This window comes from Pogona vitticeps, chromosome 5, assembly GCF_051106095.1.
Source record: "Pogona vitticeps strain Pit_001003342236 chromosome 5, PviZW2.1, whole genome shotgun sequence".
NCBI classification, from domain to species: domain Eukaryota; kingdom Metazoa; phylum Chordata; class Lepidosauria; order Squamata; family Agamidae; genus Pogona; species Pogona vitticeps.
In genome coordinates, this window is record NC_135787.1 from 98,346,674 (window position 1) to 98,372,300 (window position 25,627).

General features: G+C 37.1%; 1 protein-coding gene across 1 annotated transcript in view; it reads right to left on the reverse strand.

The window, feature by feature from the left end:
• ANO2 (anoctamin 2) overlaps positions 1–25,627 on the reverse strand; it is a 227,064-nt gene that overhangs the window by 142,141 nt on the left and 59,296 nt on the right. Inside the window, exons 5-9 of the mRNA XM_020785745.3 lie at positions 25,303–25,454; positions 21,500–21,554; positions 12,794–12,845; positions 6,469–6,524; positions 227–268 (exon numbers count right to left, since the gene is read on the reverse strand). Of these exons, the coding sequence (XP_020641404.3) occupies positions 227–268; positions 6,469–6,524; positions 12,794–12,845; positions 21,500–21,554; positions 25,303–25,454 (357 nt within the window). The remainder of the gene's footprint in view (positions 1–226; positions 269–6,468; positions 6,525–12,793; positions 12,846–21,499; positions 21,555–25,302; positions 25,455–25,627) is intronic.

Sequence of the window (25,627 nt, forward strand, 5' to 3'; positions counted from 1 at the left end):
GCTTTTCCCACTTTTTTGTTGACTATGAGGGCTACTCTATTCCTTCTACGGGATTCTTGCCCACAATGAAAATGAATACAAATTAAATTAGAGATCACATGAATCCAAACCCTGGTCACAAGCTTTGGCTCCAAAATCACAGGGAATGCAATGCTCTTGGTTTGGCAATTCCAATGAAGGCATAGCAATGTAATCCCAGTCAAAGTGAGAATACGAGATATTTTACCTTTCTATCGTTCATTTCTTCATTTTCACCTTCATATTCACCCTGGAAAGATAATGCTAGTGGTAAGAAGTATTTCAGGAAAAGGGTGAATGGTATGATATATTTCTAGTATGAAGATACAGGAACCTTTCTTCTTTGGCTTCCCTGACTCCCCTCTAACCATGTTGACCACACTGGATTCTAGAAAACCTGAATGGGCTCTGGTGTTCTCTCTATATAAAAATGATATTAACAATAATAAAGATCACAGCCTAAAGCCAATTGCCAGTCCCAAGTAGAGTATATCCACTGAATCACTGGAGAATTTGTAAGTCATCATTTGTAAATTGATCTAGGTTCCATTGTTCTAGCTAGGATTAGCTGTTGAATGTTGTCTTCACCTATACAGCTGAGGTAATAATATCCAATAATAAAAATGAGATAATTTTCAAGTCTGAGGTGCTGATGAACGAGCTTGTCAGATACTGACAACTAATCTGCCAACGGACATGTTGTAAATGACATTTATCAAATATAACTTTAAGAAAGTCTTGGCACATATACCATACTTTTCAATAATGCATTTGATAAACAAAATAGTAGTTACCGGTGTTGTGCACAAAGCAGCTGCACACAATCAGGCATTCAAAGTATGTGGCCTCCCAGTTGTGTGGCACCTCAACATACAAGTAACTGATCTATGTGAAGATTCTTTTGTAAATAACTATACTCACCCCTTGGTTGGATAACTTGATGGTTTAGGATCTGGTTGTGGAGTCAGAGGTTGCAAGTCTGAACCCCACTGTGCCTTCTGTGAGAAAAGCCTGCCTGTGCAATCATGGGCAAGCTGCACAATCTCAGGGCACCCCCAGAAGAAAGGAATGATAAACTTCTGAGTATTCTCTAACAAGAAAACCCTGGAAAGTGTTGCTATAAGTCACAACATGCTATTATTATTATAAACACCTTGGTGACAGATTAAGAAAATACAAGACTAGAAGCCCATTCCTGTTTAAACACAATAATGCCCTCCACATATGTAATATGCGAATAAAGCTGAAGTCTCACACACTTCATTTGGGACTAGCTCTACTTGATCTTCAGCTCACTTTGAAATGCCTTTTGAGCCCTCTCTTTTCCAATAAAATCACATGACTTTGCTTCCCATGCTGACCATGTGAGGTAATTGCAAGCACTGTTGAAAATGTCAAAACTATCAGTTAACATTGGAGTTTCATGATGATAACACACCACACAATCTTTAAAAAGCACCAACAGCAGGGAGCGAGGGTGGTTTGGCAGGATTTCAATCTGTGCCATCATGTGGTGTGAGGTCTAACCTTTTGTCCCCATGCCTATTCTATGACTTATATCAGTTTCTCTCTCACACACACAGACAGGCACAGAAACACAAAGAGAAAGAGAGAGAGAGACTACCAGGTAAAAAGAAAAAAATTGACATAATATTGGTTTTCTGTACCAAACTGGACATTTTAGGTAAATTGAAATAAGGATTTATTTAGGATAAGTGTTATCTGGATAATGTGGAGCATTCAGGACAAATACTGGGGGCGGGAGTTGTCTTCTCCATGTGATCTGGCATAGATTCTGGGAGGAAAGAAAACTAGAGTCTTCTAGAAGACAGTAGATTTATCTGCTTTCCATAACGCTCCTTGCTTGATACAAATCTGATGAACTGATGCTTTAAACTATATTTTGACAGTGAACACTCAACCAGCAAACAAGACGTTGTAATGCCTCTTCTCTGTCCACAGTTAAACACAATAACTGATGACTTGGTAATGTTGGCTCAGTATTCTTAAGTGAAAGTTACACATGAGGATATGCCACCCTCACCTACAATTAGACTTACAAATAACCTATAAATCTCCACAAAAAGTACATGTAGGCTGTCCATGTGTCAACATACATCCTCAAATTATGGACAGATGGGGAAACAACAAGTCATGTGATTTTGGGAGTAGGCTCAATAGCAGGCTTCACGTCTCCTTCTATGTATGAAGTATGGAAACAATGCAGGAAGGACCCTTATATGTGAACCAGATCTAGGAGACTACTTTTAGTAATCATGTGCCATCAAGTTATTTCCCACTTAGAGTGATCCCCTAAGGTTTTCTAGGTATAAAGTACTCAGGCATGGTTTAACTGTTACTCTTCCTGGTGAATCTCTGGGACTGTGCAGCTTGTCCAAGGCCTCCCAGGTGGCAGGGTACATAACACTATCACCTGGTTGTCATGAGATTGAAGGAGAGTGGGACTTGTAGTCAATGAGAAGGAAAGAAAATGGGGTCAGTTAGGTTTTAAAAGTGAAAGGAGTTCACTTGGGAATGTGAGAAAGGCAGAGAGGCTATTTTTCTTAATTTACAGCCAGGCTGATACAGAGTGAAACCTGATAAGGACAAAGAGGCTCCAGTGCGAAGACCCAACAAATTCCTCTCTAGCTGGAATGGAGACAAACCACCTGCATCTTGATGAAAATTGTAGGCAGAGCAGACAGTTATCCCTATTTGAGTTAATTTGTTTACAGTCATGAAGAAGGAGGTCTGAGGAATGTAGAAAAATGGATGATGGGTTATGTTGGAGAGAGACCATTTTGTGGAAGAGAACTTTTGCCTGAGAGACATTCTTGATGCTTTGTGTTATGTAGCTTGAAGGAAAATAATGTAGGTAAGAAAGAAGGAGGTGGGGCTAGCCCACCTTAGCCCAGCTTTTAGTGTTTATTATTTTAATGGGAATTAGTTGTTGTATTTAATTATTTAATTAATCCTTTGAACATGTCTTTATGCTAGTGCTTGAGCAAAAACAAACTTTCTATGAAACTATATTTTCTTAATAAAAAATAATTATAAAAATCTTTTCTGGGGACTAGTCTCTTGGATCAGCAGGGTTTGACTAAGTCCAGAGGAGAGGTAAAGGCCATTGACTAGCTACCATAGAGAAGCTCTATCTAATTGAGCTGTTGTGAGCTCTATGGAACCACAAAGCCCATGTTGCAGTACTTGCAAAGTGCTGAGTAAAAGTAAAGTGTTCTTTAAAGGTCAGACTTGTTCAAGGCGCAGATACTATGCACTGCTGGAGGTTGAGGACTTGCCCCAGCATAAAGTGGTATATTTGTGCCTTGCAGAACTCCCTGCCTGAACGCCATACCCTCCTTAGGGAGATTTGGTTGTCACACTGCTCACATTCCAAATGATCTTGGTTGCCGCCCTCATTCCAGGAAGCACAGTGAAGGATCAAACTCCTGACTCCTGGTACTATAGTTAGATGCTCAAATCCAGTGAGTTTAGAAAAACAATATCTACATCTCATATACAACTTAGATGAAGAAACATTCTATTATTAAGTGTTTGATTTGTAATCTTGATGTGTTCTTCGGTTCACTCCAGTGGTTGAAAAAATCCTTAAGAAGGATCTGTGATTATAAAGTTTCTGCTTAGAGAGATAAATCAGCAAGATGGGCTCTTCTGTTCCCTTGGAGGAAGAATTTGGCCCCTTTCAGCTTGATTTAAGCAACATAATGTCAATATATGTGTGCAAGAAGGGCAATGGAAGATAAATCTTTGTAGTCATAATCTGTATTTTATTTTATGTCCTTAAAGGTTTTGTCTCCAGAACTGTCTTCTTAGACCCTCAGACCCTTGTACCACAGGAAGACTTTGAAAGACAGAGCAGCTCTGAGATTTGATTCTTAACATGTTTAGATTGCAGAGACTTTGGAGGATTTTATTATCTGCATAGAGTGAAAGAAATATTTGATGCTGCACAACATATATAAATGCAATGTGAGAAATATCAATCAAGGTGAAATGGAAACTATAAGGCAAGCAACGGGACACATAAACATTGCAGTTGGTGTGAATGAACTAAAATGGACAAGAATAGGACATTTTCAGTCAGACAAGTACTCTGGAAATGAGAAAATTAGAAGGAATGGTGTGGCTCTAATAATGAATCAAGGTGTAGCACAGGCAGTCTGGGACTATAATTCAAGGTCCGAGAATGACTCATAGAAGGCTGTGAAGCCATCAACCTGTTTATTGCAAATACATGCTTCAGGAAGCCAAACAGACTACTGGACATCACCATGTTGTCAGTATTTATTTATTTATTTATTTATTTATTTATTTATTTATTTATTTATTTATTTATTTATTTATTTATTTATTTATTTAATTTCTATCCCGCCTATCTGGTCATATTAGACCACTCTAGGCGGCTTACAATCAAAACAACAATATAATTTTAAAATCATTACAACTGAACGAAAATAAAATCAAAGAAGATGTATAAAAAGAAAGAAAAGTTGTCAGGGGTTATCTGTTGGGAAGGCCTGCCTATACATCAGTGTTTTTAGTTGTTTCTTAAAAGTACCCAGCGAGGGGGCCGCGCGGATCTCAGGAGGTAAGTTGTTCCAGAGGCGAGGAGCCACCGCCAAGAAGGCCCGATTTCTTGTCTTTTCCTTCCAGGCCTCTCTCGGCGTTAGGCTCCTCAGCCTCACCTCCTGGCTCACACGAGTGACACGGGTAGATCTTGGTGGTATAGAAATCAAACAGACTAGGTAACTGAAAATAGATGGAGAAGCTATATTCTCTCTGCCAAAATTAAAACCAGGAACAGATGATGATGATCACCATCTTAAAACTGCAGAGCTGGAAGGGATTCTATGGATCAAGGAGGTACAGTGGGAAATTGAACTCCCAGCATTTGGCTCTGCAGTCAAGTCAGATATCTAAACCACTGGGCTATTCAGCTTGTGGTAATGGCCATGAATTGTTAATATAAAAAATTAGAGAAAAGCTGAAAAAGAGCCTAATCCTAATGCCAAAATATAATTTAAATTACATTTCTCATTAATTTAGAACCCATATAAATAATAGGTTTGCATTACTAAATTCAACTTAACATGCCTCAGAAGAACTGTGAATTGAAACCAAAGATATTGTCAGGCAAAGTTGTATTTTATTCTTTACCCAATATATATGCAGAACATAGCCTACTGAAAGCTGAATTAGATTCAGATGAGACAATTGGTGGAGAAAGCATAAAAATTAAGATATGAAGATAATACCATATTACTGGTAGAAAGCAACAATAAAACTTGGAAAGGCAGCTACAATGGAACTAGAAAAGATATTTAGGTGAAAAGATGGCCAAGATCATCAACACAATCACATTTCCAATTACAATGTACAGATATGAAATCCGGACAATGAAGAAATCTGAGAGAGAAAAATGATTCTTTCAAAATATGATGCTGGAGGAGAGCTTTGAGGATACCCGGAACTACTAGAGAGACAAACAAGATCAAATCACGTCCTAGTTCAAATCAAGCCTGAACTATCTCTAGAAACAAAAATGACAAAACTGTCATATATTGGACACATCATGAGAAGAGAAGACTTGCTGGAAAAGCTGAAGGCGGGAGGAGAAGAAGAATACAAAATATGAGATGGATTGACTCAACAAAGGAAGCCATGGTCCTGAGTTTGCAAGAGCTGAGCAGGCTGTCAATGACAAAACCTATTGGAGGCCACTCACTCACAGGGTCTCCATGGGTTGGATGCAACTTTTACAGCACATAACAGTATTTTCTTCAGAGGATGCCAGCTCTAACACTTTATTCTACATTAAATTCACTGGCATACAGTGGTGCCTCACTTAGCGATGTTAATCCATTCCGGAAAAAACGTTGCTAAGCGATTTCATTGATAAGCGATATTAAAAAGCCCATAGAATTAATGTGTTCCTATGGGCTAACAACTAATCTTTAAGTGAAGATTCTCCATAGGGGTTCCTCTAAAGCAAGAAAACACAGCGGGCAGCCATTTTGTTTTCCTGGCGGCCATTTTGAAACCACCAATCAGCTGTTAAAAAAGGGTCGCTTTGCCATGATTGCTTTCCCACGATCATCGCAAAGTGAAAAAACCTCATAGGGACCATCGCAAAGCGATCACTTTTGCTATCACAAAAACTCCGTCGCTAAGCAATTTCGTCACTCAATGGAGCGATCGCTAAGCGAGGCACCACTGTATATTTTTTAATATTCAACATGGGCTTAGTTTTTCTTATCATTATATTTTTGTTTTTGTGTTGTGTTTTTACTTAACATTACAAATAATTCTACAGTTTATTCTTTTTGTAACATTTGTTTTAAAACCAGCTCTACAGAGACAAAAGAACAGTAGATTTTCATATTTAACAAGGTTCCCACAAAAAAAAAGAATTAAAGAACGGATACCTACATCATGAAGGGGATAAGCCGCATCATATGTATTGTTTGCTATTAATGTATTAATACCTAAAGGAGCAAGACAAAACAAATAACAATAGTTATTTTCTTCATAAAGTCATGTTATCTTAGGGCTCCTGTATTTAGAGTCAAGAAAATTAGGTATATTGAATTTTGGATTTAAATTGTATGTCCATGTTTATAATTCAATTGCTTTAGATGTCTGTATTCTCATGAAACTATATTTTTTAATTGGATCACTTTAAATTCTCACTTGTAACTAAAAATTACAAATATTGTTCATGCTAGTGGCTCAAATGATGCATGCCACTCTATGCAGAAGTAGTTAAACTATCCTATGCTAAAAAAAATCATCACCTATCAAACACTTAGGCCAAACATCAAATATTTCCGCACAAAATACTGTATCTATCAAGTGACAAAATCACCATAAAAATAGGGGAAAGAGAAATTTAAATCATATTTTCACCCAAACAACAGCACTATCCACATTTCAATATTAGCCATAAAAATTAAAGTGGTATACTCTTCTTGTAGAAAATTATTAACCCAGTGGAGTATGCAACAACCCATTTTGGACAATTGTTCTATGTCTGTTTATAAAAACAGGAAAGACTATTCAAAGTTAACCCTTCCTCTCACCATGCACAAGATCAGAGCAGAAGATCTTGTCTTATGTTAAGCCAAAATTCCATATTATATCTGAACAGTAGAACTCTGACTTAAAGTGCAATCCTAACTAGCCAGTATGGCCAAACGCCAGTTGAGCCAACACTAGGCCAGCTGAAGCTGGGCTGAATCCAAAGCCTTCCCAACATATGGGTGTTGGAAATTGTTTAGGACCAACTTTCTGTTGGTATCTCTGGACTGAAGGAAGTCTGGAGCTGGTATCATTCAAATCTTTTTTCATCCCACTCTTCTCCTGACAGGTCTTAGACAGACACAACATTCTGCCAGCAGATTGCTGTTATCAGATTTCTGAGATCAGCTGGCATGACAGAAATTTGCCCAATCTTGTGCCCAATCTTAACCTCTACAGCAAGTACATCATTGAGTTAGGATTATACCAGTGTCAGTGAGAAAACCAGGAAAATAGTCTGGGGACCCATTCAGTCATCTGAAGTAGGTTACTGTTTTCAAGAGCAACTGCATCTCAGTTTCTGGCATCTCAATTTCCTTAAATGACAAACATTTTGTCCCCTTTTTTTTCCAGGTGCAGTTCAGTGTACAGGTGATGGTCTCTAAAGCCAGTTATGACCAGGATATCTGAAGAATCATCTTCACATGTATGAAGCCACCCTGCCTTTAAGACTGGCTTTTGCGTCCCAGCAACTCCTGAGGTATGCCTGGTTGGGACTGCAGTCAGGTGTTAGAACCCTTTCCAAACCAATGGAGAGAGTCTTCTTTTCTCATTTATGACTTTCCAGGAAGCCCTCTGAGAGCTCAGGGGTAAAAATAATAATATTTTAATGTAAATAATGGCCAACCCACCCACCCCATTTGTAGCCCTGCACCTCTCCCTGAGATGAAGCCTTGACGTAATGACCCTGCTGCTTCTACTCCTCTGCTTGTAAGGCCTGCCTTCCAGAAACCACTGACCTGCCCTGAATTCTTGGCCAGTAAGCTGATAAGACTCACACCCATGTGTGTATGCACACGCATACGCACACACATTCTCTCCAGTACTTTTTACTTTGTCAAGCATTTCATATTAATTTTCTGTACAAGAGAAACAAAGACTAATATATTTCATGGTGTGTACAGAGTTCTTATCATAAAAAGTATGCATTCAATTTTAATCTAATAGTAATAGCAGTAATGTACCTTAAACAGAAACATAAATTTCATGCATTCAGTTCATCACAATGTAACCATTTTCAAGACAACAAACACAAATACAGGTAAAACAGACAAATGTCCAAGAAAATGCAAATGTAAACTGACATCAAATGCAGCACCAAAAAAAACTGCTTTAAACCAGCTGGGGGTTATTTTTAGGTTACTCATATAGTTCAAGCAATACAAGTAATCAAGGCAGAAGCAAAGCTGAAGAGGATTTTTCTAATAATGAAATTGAACATTACCTACCAGTACTTAACCCAACGGCAGCACAGAACAAGAAGAGAGATGCAATATACATATGTAAATCTTTTAATGGATGCCTAGTATAAAGCATGTCCACATAATAGATCTAAAAAAAAAAACCCTGCCATGTAGAAGAAGCCTAAAAGATATGCCATCATGGTGCCATGAGGTCTTCTTAAGAAGTGGGACCTCACTATGGAATTGTGGGTCTGAGGTAATGGTTAGTCCAATTTGGAATGACAGCAGGTGCTTTAGCCAACGATCATATACCAGTGAAAACATTACAGCATAAGGTTTAGTGTGAATTACTTTCTTTCATTAAAGGGTCGTAACACAGACTTTATCTAAATCTCTTTTCACACTTTGAACATGCTGTGTATCAATGAAGATCATTTCACAGATGATCACCAAAGAGAAGAGGAAGAATATTTTTTTGCTGATATAAATGGTTCAGTATGTAGTAAATCTATTTCATTTCAATATATTGCAGAGATTAGCTTTCATCAACTTTCACCTCAACTGACCCTGAAATTTAAAAAAAATAACAACCTATATCAGGGAATTAGTATACTACAAAATGATAACATTTATTAAAACATATCATAAGACCATGAAAATATATCAGTTTTTGTTTTCTGTATGGCTTGATGCTGTAATAATAAAGTATAATAATATCAGTTTTTTTTTCATTATAATTCCACAGCCCTACTCAGCTGTTAACAATGCATGTAGCAAAGCATGTATACTTGACAGGAAAGGGAAGGGGTATATTAGAAAGTGATGTATCTGAAGAGGAGACCCTTGTATCTGCAGATTCGTTGCACCAGAGGCACAATGCAAAAATAAAAACAACAACTTGTGTTCTGGCTAACATAGTGTGTTCAACATAGGCCATATGTGGACTCCAAGAAACCAAATTTAGCCCCCCAGCATTTCTAGGGACCCCAACCACCTGATACCTTAATTGTTTTGCTTAGAATGTTCCCTTGAAAGCTGTAAGGAATGGGTGGTGGCGATGGAATCTTCCATGTTTTGAGGACTCCCAGCATCTCTGGAACCCCAGAGCCTCGTTTTAAAAACTTTTAAAATATTTTGGCCAATAGAGGGTGCAAGGCGCCTTTCTGATACATTTTTTTAAAAAAAATCTATTTAGGTAGGAAGATTTGGGAGGCAGGGGCTGCTTGAACAAGTGTGGTTCTGCAAAATTGAGAGATGGGTGTATGTAGCTCTTACAGGCCAGGAGACTGCACACCTCTGATGCCAAATCTTCACAGAGTCAGGAGGTACCCCCTTTTCTTCAGACACATTCCTTTCACATGAGGAAAGTAATGACAGATGGGATAAAGGTAGCATGTTCCTTTCATTGTGTATAGAATTCACTCATTTTTAAATGCCTGAAATATACTCTTGTTAACACACAGTAACAGTATTTTTCTGATTTCACGATTATGTTGTTTTTAGCACATCACTGCTACCACTATTAAATCCAAAATTAATTTCTGTGAGAAAAAAAGAACTCTGTACATAATATTATAAAAGATCTTATTTTTCTCTTGTACAAAAAGCTCTTGATCTCTAATTACTAAGAAAATTCAAAAATACTGGAGTCACTATACCAATAATGAACCCATTCTGGATTTGATACCACTATTTTCTTCCATCAAAGATCTTTGCAGCCCATGAGCAGTATAAATTGGCACAGAGAACATGAATAGTGAATGATTAGTTCAATTTTCCTATATAAGAAAGTTCCAAAAGGGGGCTGGGAATCTGTGGAATCCAGAACTATCCACCAATTTCAAAATATGAAAGAAAAAAAAAGATGTCAATCTTATGAAAATGGAATCATGTCTATGGCACACCAAAATCTCAGAGTGATGCAACAGACAAGGCCACAGCACCTCTCTTAGTTGGGGTAAGATAATTGCTATCAAGGCCTTCCAAAATCTATGAATTCCAGTTCATAAAAATCATGAGGGTCAAAATGTGGCCCATGGCCCACATATAGTTCCAAAGTCCTTTCTCATGGTCTGCAGTTCTTCCTAGAGTTTCCCAATGCTTCCCAGAAAAGTGGTTTTTAAAGCTGACAGCAAAACATTAAATCCCAAGAGAAACCTCCATATGACTGACTAAGAGCCCATTGCTCATTTCAAATACACCTTTTTCCAAAGTGTTTCCCTAGCACTTCTCTTCTTTAACTGTTATTTGTAGAGGACCGAGCCTTTTGTTGTTTAAGAGTTTAGGTATTTATTCTGTCTCATAAGTTTGGAGAGCTATCGACCTTCACAGAATCACAGAGCTGAAATTTCTAAAGTGCTGGTGCTTTCTTATCAGAACAATAACCAGGAGTATTGTCATTTGTAGCAACCCTGAAGGAACCCAAATCTCCAGGCAATCTCAACCCCCCCGCTGTTGCCAAGCCACTATTGCAACCGCTGAATCCTAGGGTAGGAGGACTCCAGCTCATGCCACCAGAGAATGAAGAAGTGGTCTCTTTTTTTTCCTGAATAGAGAAGCTTGCTCCTTTTCTTTAATGTTGGTTCTGAGGGGGAGGTCATTGGTACATAGGCATGTAATCTCTGAAACCGGTGCAAACATTCAGAGGGTCACAGTGGAGAAATGCTTTCAGGGATGGGAACGTCTGGACAGTGTGGCTACCTCTGCCTTTAGCTCATTGAAGGAGGAGCACAGGACAGGGGAGCTGTCATGTCATCTGCACTGAGCAGCTTGGAGCATAGTCCCAATTGTACCATGCTAGCTATAGCCCTGTAAAAACTAGTGGAAGATTTCCATAGGAATAGATTATTAGTTAATGAATTCAGTCAGATTAGCCCAAATAAATTTGGTCTTGTCAGGGGGCTGTGTGCCTGGACCTTGAAGTGCCACAGCTGCCCCCGTAGTCCTAAAAAAAACAAGCGAACAAAAAGATTTTCTGTTTTTAGCTGAAAGGCCCCCTTGTTCCTCGTGTGACCAAACTTTCTTCTTCTTTTTTTCATAGTTAGGGGTGGGTGCAGAGCTGCAAAGGTGCTGGGAGCACCTTTAAGACAGGGAAAAAACTGATGTAAGGGAAAATATTTAATGTCATAAAAGTCAATTATTTGAGCTACCTATGATATAGCAACCTTCACATATTTATACAGTCCACTGAAGTGCTGAAATACTATAATTTATTAAAGGCATTTTTGGGGGATGAAATCAGCTCATTAGCTATTTGTTGCCCTAATACCTCGAATAGCATGGCCCCCACATGCTGCTAAGTCATAGCATGCATGCTTGGGCAGCCATTTTGAGGAGAGGGAGCTGGGGTTGCCCTAGAGCCACGCCTGGCACCAGCTGAGGTTGGACAGCACCACTTCTCACTGAGGCAGCTCAGCGAGCGCCATCTATTGCTCCTGGGCTGTCCAGGTTTTGCCACTAAAGAGGCTGCTGCAGTAAGAACTGTCTCCAACTGAAGGAGGAAGGAAGAAAGGAAGTGCATGGCTTAACTCAGAAGCTGCACAGGAGGACTCGAAAACAGACTTCACAGAAGAGGTCTCTTCCTTAGCAGTGAAGCCCGGCTGTGGCTTTAGTGGAGCCGAGGGGCCAGCCGAGCTGGTGCATCACTGCCAGGATAAGGCCTTCTGAGGTGGCTGCTCAATTAAGCCCTACATATTTCTTCCTTTCTCCTTGAAGTGAAACCAGTGTTTACTCAGCTGTTCACAGGGCTTGCTCACTTCCTGTCACAGAAAAGCCCTCTCTGCCCTCTTGCAGCAGTCACAGCAATAGCAGCTCGGGCTTAGAAGGCATTGGCACCACACAAGCCTTCCACCTCAGGAAAGGTTGTCTCACAGCCCTTTTCTTGCTCCTTTCACCATTCAGATTTACTTCAAGCAGATGCAACGATGGGAAGGAGGGGTGGAAGAAGGGAGAGAAGAGTGATGCCTCTTGTGTTGTTCAATAATTGCTCTGCTCTTACTGCATCATCCATGTGTCACATTCCCGGCACCACTGCTTTGCCTCCTCCTGACAAGACTGCTTTATCCAATAAGGCACAATGTTAAAATGTCCCACTTAGCCATGTTTTGTGTAGCACTCTCATTTTCTTGGAAAATACCCTCAGCGCTAAGTGGGGTATTGGCTATAGCAAGCTGCACAATAAATGTGTTTCTATAAGCTTATGAGAAACATGTTTTAAAAGTATCTTTCAAAATATTATGTTGTCAGTTTTCGTCAATACACAAATTCTTTCTTACCCATGCTATTTTTGGCTTTTGTACTGTATGTCCGCTTCAAAATTTCATGTACCTACATTGAAAAAAGAAACAGTGATTCAATTAAGCAGTTCATAATATGTATGCTGCTTGTAATATTGCTGTTTATTGCAGCTCTGATGATAATTGTATTGAAGATCTGCAGCGGATTATATTATTTTGTAAAATTCTGCAGCATAATTTCCAATGCCCCCAATGATTATGGGGAACTACTGAAATGTGTTTTATTTACAAGCATGTTATTTCTATTGCCAGATCTTTGTATTTTGTTAATTTTTTCAATTCTCTACCTTCAAATCTAGCACCCTCCTGGAATTGCAATGTCAATTATCCAGACATTTCTCCACTCTATTATTGTTATGTCTGGTGAATTACGCTTAACGTGTCTGTCCATTTGAATCCGAAAGTCCCACTAGGTCTTAACTTCATTGTTTTCTGACATTTTCTCTACCTAATCTTCCCATGGATTTTTGGATGCTGGCAGTTTATATTTTTTACGTAATGACTGGTGGATTAATTTTGCAATCTATCTTGTCTAGCTTTGTAATCTGTCTGCACAATCTTTGAATATTCACAGATGAGGTGTGACACAGTTCCATCTTTTTCTTGGCAGAATCAACATTTGCTATTTACACGAATTCCATGAATTGTAGCTTTCATGACAGCAGTGCAGAATGCTTGTTCTCAAGCAGTGACGATCAAGCCTTCAATGTCTTTCTTGATGGTCCCCAGTTTTAGCCACACCCAAATTAAATTAAATTATAATTATGTTTTCTTTTAATATTTATCAGATGTTGTTCATGTGATGGTTTATTTTTGCAGCTGTTTAATTTATCTTCAAATTATTGCTTCCTAAATTGAACCTTCATTTCTGTAGTTTTCAAGATGTTTTCCATTTTCACCAATTTTTCTCTGCTTCTTTTAATATAATCATTTAGGCATGATTATATTTCCCCCCCCCCTTCTTTTATGGCCTGTTGTATTTGTAGTAATCTGTGACCTCCAGTTTTCCACATTACTTTGCTACATGCATTATCTGTCCACATCACTTTTTGGGTGTAGTGTGTGATGCCTGTTCATTAATTTCCACACTTTTGATCCATTTTTTTTCTAATTCATTTTGGGTCCAATCGATTATTCCAGCTGGATATCTAATTACTGGAACTGCCCATGTACTTATGGCTTTGATTGTATTTCCACCATTTAATGTTGGAAATTTTATTTTAATGCATTCCCTCTGTGTTAGATCTTTAACTTTTGTATGCAGAAGATTATCTGCTTCTAGTACTACAAAATACTTATACTTATCATCACTTGCTAATGATTTGATAATATAGCCATTTTTAGCTCTATTCCATCTAGTTTTTGGATCTTTTGAATCCTGTACAGAGAAAACTGCACATTTCTTAAGTCCAAATTTCATCTGAATATCTTTGCTAAATATTTGCGCTGTATTTAGCAGTGATTCTATCACAGTATATAATTTTAGGTCATCCATGTACAACAAATGATTTAATTTTCCTCCTTGATCTGAAAGGTAGTAGCCCAATCCAGGTTTATTTATTATTATTGACAAGGGGATTAGTGAGATGTTAAACAGTAATGCTGACAAAGAATCCTTGAAATCCTCCTTTTTTATGTTAACTTTTCCCGTTTCTACACCATAAGGCATTAAAATAGTTTTCCGTTTTTCCATGTTTTTTTTAAAAGAAATTAAGAATATATGTACTAATCCCCAAATATTTTAAGGCAAGTATTAATTCAGCTGTGCAGCAATGAGTCAAATGCCTTTTTATAATCTATACAGGCTATGTTAAGATTTGTTTTTCATCTTTTGAAATTTGTTAGTACCATTTTGTGAATTAGGAGTTGATGTTTTGTGCCACTTGACTTTTGAAAGTTCCCTTTCTGTTCAGTTGTGTATAGAGAATTTTCAGTTAAATAATATTAATTTTGCCAGTACTCTTGTGAGTAGCTTGAGCATTGTTGGAAGGCATGTGATTAGTCAATAATTACTGGGTTCATTGTCCTTTTTATGATCTTTTATTATGTTGTAATCCAGCCCTCAGTTGTGGTATTTTGAAGCAGGTGGTTAAATTGCACTACTATATATTGACGGAGCTTTGTTAAATGCTTTAGCCAAAATCTGTGCAGCTCACCAGGTTCAGCTTCACTCCAGTTTTTTTTTAAACAGCCTTTACTTGCCTCTTATTCATTTCAGTTGTTATTATAATAACATTTATATTTTTTCCTTGGGCTTCTTTGCAGATATTTTTCATCCATAAGGCATTTTTATTATGTTCATTATGGCTTTTCCAAATTTCTTTCCAACATTTTAAGAGCATCATCTTTACATAGGCATAATTTCTTTTGAACTACATTTCCTCCCAGTGATTTATAGAATAATCATTGGCTATTTCAGAATTGCATATTGATTTAAATGTTGATCATACCTTTCAATTTTCTTTGCTATAGCTGTTACTCAATATTTTGAATAATTCACCCATAATTTTACATATTGTTTTTCTTTCTAAATCATATCTTTTGAAGTCTCATTTTTATGTTTTCATTTTTGAGTTATACATTTTTCAAGTGTTTCAAGTTGCTATTGTCTGCATGTAATCTATTTATTTTGTCTTCCAGCCAAATTTTCAATTTTGGAGTTCCAGAAATTCCCTGGGTTTTTGTCAATTTGTAACCAAGCTCCATGGTTGTTATGGTAGCTGTGCTATACATGAGCTGGCCTATTTATTTTAGTGTGTTGGCTAGAATTGTACTGATTACCACATTTGTGTCAGTCAGTACATCTTTTACACTGTGTCATCTGTGTATATTAGCACTATCTGCCCACTATCCTGGGAGTTTTGTTGAAGAACAGTGTTTCTCAAACGTTGTACTTTTAGAAAATCCTTTGCATTTGTATTTAACTGCTTTGGAACCATTTTGTCTTTCTGTTATAGCTTCCATATCTGCCCCCCTTATATAGGATTCAGACATATGTTCTAGGGCAGTGGCTCGTAACTTTTTCTTTACCACAGACCCCCTTTAAATATATTTTGTTGCTACGGACCACCAAGACTTAACTAAAGATTTAAAACCCTTATTTAACATTTCTCGTGAAGGGTCTTTAAGTTTGGAGAGAAGGGAAAAGTAAGTCAATCTGTTATTGCACTACTATAATATTTTATTCAAATTATTTCATATGGATTTAAAATCATCATTATCATCATCACTAAGCAGTTGCAGATCTCAGAAGTAACACCACCAGAGCTACAAAGGAAAAAAACACCTAGCAATTTTAGGAACAGCATACATATTGCACTGTTATTTAACAGATACTTAGGTTTTTGGTTAAAACATGTGTCTGTTTTATAATGTCAGTCAATGTTTTTATCATTTTGATTGACTGTGTCTGATATTTTTGAATAATAATGACAGAATGGCAAAATTTGTCATTGTGAAAAAATATAACTTGCCAGCCTTCAAAAACTCAGGGGAACATCAGGTAGAGAAGGTATCAGAAAATGACAAAAGTAATGAAATCATGAGATTTCTGGATCCAAACTGATAGGTACCTCGAATAATGTCTGGATCATTGGCATTGCAGTGCCAGGAGATGCCAGAGTTGAAGCTAAAGAATTGTAAAACTTAGAAAATACAGAGACCTGACAATAGAAACGTCTTGCTTGTGGATGAAACACACTTCAGTGGTCCCCATAATCATCAGGGCTTTGAGAACAATACCATGGAATCTCACACAGTATTACAAGCAGTTGCAGATTTCAGAAATAACACCATCAGAGCTTTTAAACCCCAACAATATTTATAATTTTGATTGACTGTGCCTGGTATTTTTGACTAATAATAATTGTCTTTAATTCTTGCTGGAGAAACTGAAATTACAAGGACATAAAATCATTAATACTGAAAAAGTGGTTGGAGAAAAAAGGAACATATATTCATATAATTATAATGAATGAGAAGGGTGGTGCTGCATTTCACTTGTAAGCTTTGTTATATCAGACTTAATAGCTGAAATCTTTATTCTTTGTTCTGACTCTAAATTTTCAAACAAGTTCTGTATTCATTTATAAGATAAACAAGAACAGTGAATGATTTTTTTTGGCACAAGTATGCTATTACGAAAGGTATAAATACTTTTATAGACCTCTTTGATAGTTACAGAAAATCTGCTTGTAGGTGAGCCCAGAAATTTGGAAGGGACTGTTCCTTGAACTGCAATTTCAGAGCACCGCCCGCAGATATTTCTATGAAATTGTCCTCTGCTGCTGCGAGCCCCTCTAGTTCATACATATTAACTGAAAATGGATCTCTAACCCAGTTTTTGCTTGCACCAGGAACAGAAAAATATTCACAGAAACTATGCTGCAAATCTTTAATGTTGTGTGCTAAGTGATGTGTCCTCAGACAACTCTTCATCCATGGAAACAAGAACATTTGTTTGGAAATGCCTCATAGGTTTTGTTCAATAGGCAATGATGCCACAACTCCAACTTTTTGATCATTGCTTCAATCTTGTCTTCAACTAGAAAAACTGTAACTTTGTCTCCTTGAAGATTTAAATTGAGCATATTTAAACGGGTGAAGATATCTGACAGATAAACTAATTTGACTAACCAGGAAAAATCTGTCAAACGATCACTGAGGTGAAATTGCTTCTCCATGAGGAATAATCTTATCTCATCTCCAAATTCCCCCAAATGAGAAAAAAGATAGCCAATGAACCTCACAGTGTAGCAAACGTTGGTGGTGCTCACTGTCCATATCTGCAAAGCTGTTCAAAAAGTCTTCGATTCGGTCATTTGCTTTGTATAAAATTGACAATTTTAACATATTCATTTAAGGTCTGCTTTAGCTTCCCTATGTATGCAGCCATGGTGTATGCAGCCATGGTACTAAGTCACTGATGGTATGATTTCTTTAATTCATGCAACAAGTCCAGTAAACTTTCCAGATATTGCTTGCACGCCATCTGTGCTCATTCCAATGCATTTCAACTAATCCATGTCATGTGATGTTATAAACTCATTTAACCTGTTCAGTACTTCTTCATCTGTAGGGTGTACCAATAAGGAGATGAACCGTATGTCTTTGAAAACATTTATCTCATACTCATATTTAACATTGCACCATAAAGCTGCTTTCTTTTGCCTGTCCAATTACAGTGCAGGGGGGCATGTGAATTATGTCTAACAATTGATCCTTGATATTGGCTGACAAATAGTCAATTTGCTTCTTAACTGTGACATTTGACAAAAGTATTAAAGAAAGGTCCTTGGCAGCTTTCTCATTGATCAATGCAGAAACCATGATTTTTGCAGAAGGTAATATACATTTTTCAGAAATTGTGTGCAGTTTTCTGGTTTTTGCTATTAGTTGAGAAACTTCAAATGAGGTCCTCACTGCATTTTCATTGCTACAACTGATTGCAGTCTTTTAAAACCATTTTCTTACTTTTCCAAAGCTCATGCTCACTTTTGAAAAACATGATGCTTTTTGTGGCATGTTCTTTATATTTAGTATCAATATGTCTTCACAATTTTGATGGTTTCATGTCCTTGTTGGACAAGATCTCATAACACATTACACACTGATGCTTGTCTTTGGGACCTGTGCATGTGAAGCCAGTTTTTAAGATGAATAGAAGAAGCTTCATTTTGCTTTCACCAGGATATACCCTCATCAACATCATCAGCTCTTTTAATTTTTCAGATTCAGCCAGCAATCCATTCTGAGGCTCAGCCCAATTGTATTGTTACGAAATTCACAGTGATAATCTCAAAAATCACTTTACCCAGCAACCAAATGGTTTTGTTAACAGAAATCAAAGAGGAAACATGATCATGAAGTCTGTCCGAACACTCACTCACACTGACTCTGACTCTCTCTTTTCATGGCTTCTGACTGACTGTGCAGTAGTGAGAAATGTCATGTGCTGTCTCTCAGCCACTCAGCATCATTCACTTACATGTTCTCACCATATGCAGAAATATCAAACAGTTATTTGCTAGCAAACAGTTAGATAGCAAACCGCTATCAAACTACCCAGAGTAGACCTTTGGTCTAGATGGGCAGGATAGAAATATTATAATAATAATAATAATAATAATAATAATAATAATAATAATAATAATAATAATAATAATAATAATAATAATAATAATAATAATAATAATAATAATAATAATAATAATAATAATAATAATAATAATAATAATAATAATAAAAAATAAAGAATTTCATAACTGATTTTTACCTTTATTTGTTTTTAATGAAGGCAGTAGGTTAGAAAATCCAAGTTTTACACAAACAAGCAAGGGAAATTAAGATTTTGTTCTAAGTTTCCGTTTCTTGCTTGCTTGCCTGCTTTCATTCATTCTTTCTTTCTAATTTAACTGCAAAAGAACATAACATTTTTTTCAAGCCTTCGCAGACCCCCCTTGTGAGGACATCTCAGATCCCTGGTGGTCTATGGACAATAGGTTAGGAATCTATATTCTAGAATATTTTGACCAATCACTGCCTTGCATAAACTAAAATCTATTTTTTCTCAGTTCTACTAAATTTGTACTCAGGCATAAAATAGAATGCTTTCTTTGACCTGTAATCACATCAGATTGCAAATGGAGACTAACATGGAATAATGTTTCTCTGCCAAATAAATGGTACTCCAACCCTGCATATAATTTTCTGTGTAGAGGGATGGAATTTGTTTTTTCTAGGGCAGATCATTGAATCACACGGGTCTGCCCTTGCAAGTCTGAAATGGACAGAGAGTTATGTCCACCTGAACACAAGTTTCGTAGCACTGAGAAAATTAGGTTTGGGTTTATGCAAGGCAGTGATTGGTCAAACATCCTAGAACATACGTCTGAATCCTAGGTAAGATGGGGCAGGCATGGATGCTATAAGAGAAAGACAAAATAGTTCCAAAGCAGGTAAATACAAATGCAAAAGATTTCCTAAAAGTGCCATGTTTGAGAAATGCTGTTTTTGAATATTTTTAGAACAACACGAAAACTCCCAGGACAGTAGGTAATATTATATGCAGATGACACAGTGTTACTGTCACAGATACCTAAGGGCTGAAAGAGAGCTTTATGTGCCCTTAATACATTACAGCCAAGACGAAAGCCTCCAACAAAACTGCAAGAATACTAAGGTTATGATGTTTGCAAAAGACTACAGCTCTATAAATGGTCAATAAATGACAACAAAATTAAGCAGACAAGATCGAATATCTTGGTGTTGCCTTTCAAGTGAATGGCACTCATAAGGTACATGCAGAATATGTAGCCAAAGCAGCACAGATATCTGCTTCTGCAATCTTTTTGGGGGTTTTTTTGCATGGGAGGGGCTTGATGTCCCAGCTGCTTAAAATTGTTTGGGGCCAGATCTCTTAGTCAGCTTCTTTATGGTGCACAACTGGGCCCTTATTCTCCTTTACTCCTTTGTCAGTAGTTCAAACAAGATTTCTAAAAGTTGTTTTTCAAGTATCCCTCTGGAGCAAAAATGTAGCTCTGTGGTTACATGTTGGATATCTGAAAGTTGAATCTAGGATTTAGCTAGTTATCTTCAATTTTTGGCTGAAGCTAATCCCATTCACTCTCACACACACCCTAGTAAGCTTTACCCCTCTAATGTTATCGGACGAATAGAAGTCAGTTTGGAAGAAAGCTCTATTTGCTAAACTTAGAGAGTATAGCTTCTCTGTGGAGTGCCTTATCCATGCAAGATATGATACAGCTAGACTAGACCTCAGGCAACATATTACAGAGGTCAAGAGGCAACATGATCAAGGTACAACCTCAAACAATATTCTAATCGATACAGCACTGCTACTTTTTGAACAGGTGAATTATTTTTCTTTACTAACAATACAAAAGTACCGTAGTGCTTTCACTGTCGACTGGCTACATGTTCTGCCATTTGCTGTTTGGGAGGATAAGTTTAAAAGAATCCCACAGTACCAGTGCAAATATCTTTGTAATTGCGGAGCAACAGAAACAATAACTCTAGTTCTTTTGAATTGTTTTTTTAATCTGGGTATTCAGAAAACATTTATAAAATCTTGTTTAAAATTATTTCCTGTGTGATCAGAGGCACATTACACCTTTTACTGCTTTCAGGGCAGAATACTGTATAAATATGCTGCTAAATGTGGCAAAATTTTGTGCGGTTGCAGGCAAAATTCATGAAGTAAAGGTTTTAGTACATTTATGTTTAGCTTTACTTAGCAGAAACAATCTTCTAAGAGGGAAACACAGCCAGTACTAGTTATGCCACCTATGAGATTTTTAGTTATGTTTTTAGGATGATATCAATGCAGTTTCTTGGAATAACATGTTTTATTTGTATTTTGGGTATTAGTCACTGACCATAATAAAATTTATCTGTCTATCACTAAGCAGACTATTGTTCTGCATTTCTACAATCAGTTTAACAGAAAAATTATTTAGGTGTAATTACATTTGCATACAATTCTCTCTCATGCTTCCCTACCACTTTCTCAATTTACACTGCCAAAATGTTATAGCACAAACCTTTTTGTTTGTTCCACCTTGAAAAGTACCATGACAATAGAGAGGGTGACAGAAATAGTAGTACTTTTGTTCATCAGTAATGATTGCTATTATGCAGAAAAGGTTCTCCTCAGGATTTACTTACTATTCGACTGCGAGTAGCATTGTCAAAAAATGTGTCTTTGTCCTGAATGTTGTATCTAGGGGGAAAAGCATAGAGAGACAAGATAAAACATAACAAACAACATGACATGACCATTTTTGTTTAAAATTCACTTGAACCAACTTCAAACCAAGCTTAAGTAGTGCCTAGATATGAAGTCCAAAGAGGCATTGTGTATAAAGGCGATAGATAAATGCTGCTACATATTATGACCACCTTGTATGAATTTGTCTGACATTCTTCATATAATGCTAGAGTTAGTGAATGGAGTGGACCACAAAATTAGCTACTGTATGTACAAAAGACAACAACCAACCTATGTGAACACTTCCAAAATTATAAGCTTGAATTTTTGAACAGGACACTGGAACAATATTCGCCTAGGCAATATTCATAATAATTCATACCACAACCTGTCTGATTTGTTGGTTATTAGGACAGAAGCACCATGAGATCCAAGTGTATTAGGAAAAAAAGAGAAGAGGTTCTGGACTTGATATCCTAGCACCTCATGATTTAAACCTAGAAGATTAAACCTGATACAACACATCCACTTTAGAACAGTCTGTTCTCTTGTATTTTGCCTTGTATTCCACTTAAGAAATACCAGTTTTGTATCCTAAGCAACTGAAGGCAGAAGCATTTTGCTATAATTTTTTTTTATTTTATTAGCCTCTTTCCTTAATCTATCTATGTGGTTGATAAAAACCCAATGGCACTTTATTATAATGCAGTTTAAGATATTAATTAAGATATAAGAGTCTTCTCAAACTTCCAGTGTAGGTATTTAGTTGCAGCACATAACTGTTCATGTTCTTTACACAATATATTATTACACATTTCTAAAATTCTAGTTCCTGACATTTTCATATGAGTCCATTTCACTGCATTTCTGTATCAATCCTACTTCATCCCATTTATTTATCTGATTTGTTTCTAAAACTAGTGCAAATAATTGTATTAAAATATTATTTAAACACACATTTTAAGCATATTTTCTTTCAAAACATGCACGTCTAGATTTGTTTTTTTTTTAATTGAGAGCTGTATCACAACATGCAGAGAAGTCTGATTGTCTAGGTTCCAATCTGCATATTAGACCAATAGACATGGGTCAGGTCAATTGTATCAGAATTCACAGATTCCTCAGAGATCCCTTGTAAGGTGTAGATCATGCCGAGGGATAGGTTACAAAATAATCTTTCTGTTCTTTATATATATATAGTCCTATTCAGTTGCTACTGAAATGTGTAGATACCCTGCAAATTGAGGGAGAACACTACCACCATCCCCTCCACCATCACTTTATTTTTGAGTCAATCTTAAGCAACTCTAAACTAAAATAAGCATCTTTCTGAACAGTGGGCCTCTGGTCATGTTCCTTCTTTAGAGAAAAGGAGATGGGGGGGACCTAATCACATGCTGTTCTCATTATATTTAGCAATGTCTAAGTGAGAGCCCTAACCTTGCCTATCCACTCCTACCTAGTTCCTCTATGGTCACAGGTGATCCTTCATTTCCACTTACAGTCTTCCTCATATTGAAGGGAAACACAAGGCATGATGGAGGGGGAAGCCTATAGCATTCCCCTATTGTTGATACATCATGTAAAAATGACAAGGGGGGAGAAGGAGGTAGAGGAGAGGGAGTGAAAAAGAGAGAATAGCTGACATTAGATTCCAAGAAAAAGGGAGCAATACTGAAAGGCTATTGTCACTCATTAAAATATCTAAATGGTATAACACAATCTATGGCCATAAACAGGAACCATGTGGGCAAGAGGACTTCTGCCCCTCCCTCCACAGAGGTCACTTAATTTTTTTGTGGGGGATTTACCTTTTGTTAGGTGGCAAGGATGCTCTTCTGTACCTCTTAGACAAATGAGGTACCCTACTTCAATCTGTTTGTCTGGAAGCCCTTTTGCAATACACAACACACACACAGGCAGAGGCTAGCAGTGATGCATAAGAATTAACAGCATCAATAGTAACCACTTAAAATTTAACAAATGAAGGTAAAACGCAGCTAATGTACTTTTAAGCCACAACTCACTTGATTTGCACTGCATTTTACATTACAATGCTTTGAGACTTGCATTTAGCTTTGAGATGCCAAATTGCTGATCTGCAAGAAAAAAAATCCTCATAAAATTAATTTTAGGTTTGAGGATGAATTATAGCTCATAAGGCAGTCCTTTGACTCAGTTCTGGAATATATGATATAGCTCTCCACAATACATGCAGACTGGAGAGTGTAATAAAAAAGACAAATGATATGCAGTTATCAATGGTTTTTAATTATCTCATCAAAAGGTATGGCCTTCAGAGAGGTGTAAGCTTTTTAAAGCCATGGGGGGGCAGTCAAGTAAGTGTGTGAGAGGGAAAAAAACCAAGATCCATATATGCACATTAGATAAACAAATGTGTATATATGTTTATATTGTTTTTGGAGGGTGTGTATATAGTTACATTTATTCCTTGCATGATGAATTGATTGGGTTGAGTGACACGTGAGTGCTGAATGTATGCCAAGAAAGAATATTAGGGCAACTGAGGGTGCAAAAATGCCTCCATAGAACCTTATTTGCATTGGCTCTTTTACAGAGCCCAAAGGGAAAGGGTAGAGTATATATAAAACTGGATGATCATTTAGATGGTTAGGGAAACCAGGTGAGTTCTCACATTGATGAGAATAATATTTTACATAAACTATGCGATTTATCTGTAAAATATGCATTTTTTGAAAAAATTCTGTCTTTGCACATAAGTGTACAATTTGTACAATTGCACAAATTGCAGTTGGCTGTACTTTTATTTCGTACTTTGATTACAACATGCATTGTTGTGTCTTCCTTAACAATCAGCTACACCTTCTGTGCTTGCTTTGTGTGTGTGCGCGTGCGTGTGCGCACATGTGTGCACATAGATCCTTTTTTCTCAAAGGGAAAGGACAGTTAGAGATTTTGTATGCACATTACAAAGATCTTCAGGTGGAAGAAAGAGTTTTTGTTTTCCTCTTAGCTGGAGGCAAGGAACCTAGCAGGGCTTTTAAAATCTTCTTATGAAAACAGTTTAAAAAGAGAACAAAGAACAGTTTAGTGAGTGTTCTTTTCATCTCTAGTGTTAAGGAGAACATGGAAGGCAAGTGCATTTTTATGTCAAATATTTTTAAAGCAACTAACTGGTAACTACTTAAGAGTAATTTTCTGACCTGTTGTCTAAAGCCTAGATAAGAATTGATTAAAATGAGAAGAAGGCCAGCATCTGTAGCTTTATCAGAATGGAAAGAGTACCATAGTAGGGTCAGTATGCAATAGCAGAGCTTAAAATAACCAAAAAATTCTGAGATTTGAAAGGTAAGTAGGGCAAAGCTTCCGGTATATAACAGTTTTGTAAGGAACAGTCTTTCGAGACTGAAGGATGCCTCACTAACTAAGGAACAGGAACGGGTAGGATCCTATTAATCTCTGATGCCACATGAATCCTGGTTAAACAATACAGTTGCAACTATGAGCCTACATCGGCATTGTATTTTTGCAGCAACTGCTTTGACATGCAAAAGGTTATCAGCTCCCTCCAGTGGCACAGAGAGTAAGATGTCTGCCTCTAGGTAGCACAATTCACAGTTTGAGACCATGGATGATATCTAGGCTCACTGAAACATGTGACTCTTTATTTTCTTAAACAATACAAGTTCAGGACAATGAAGGATAGGAAATTCTGCAAAATGTAAATCACTGGATAATATTCTTCAGCGAAACATTGTGCACTTTGTTAGATACTCACAAATAGATTTTTTCTCTGGAAAAAGGGTAAGACAAGTTCTTCACCCTGGTGGTGTTTTTCTGTGGCACTTTGGGCTGCAAAGGTTCTGTAATTTTGTGCCATATTTTAGTCAGCCTCTTGAGAATTCCTCCTTCTTCTTTTATTTCGTAAGTCTAAAACAAAAAGACCATGCATGGATATGTGAGTTTCAAAATATAACTTTGGGAACGTGTATCCAGTTTCTGTTTCTACCTATCTAGCATCAGCAGCATTCCCAGGATACGCCCTCAAGAACATCTGATGAAATTTGCATTTGTTCTGTGGCAATACCGATCAGCATCCCACA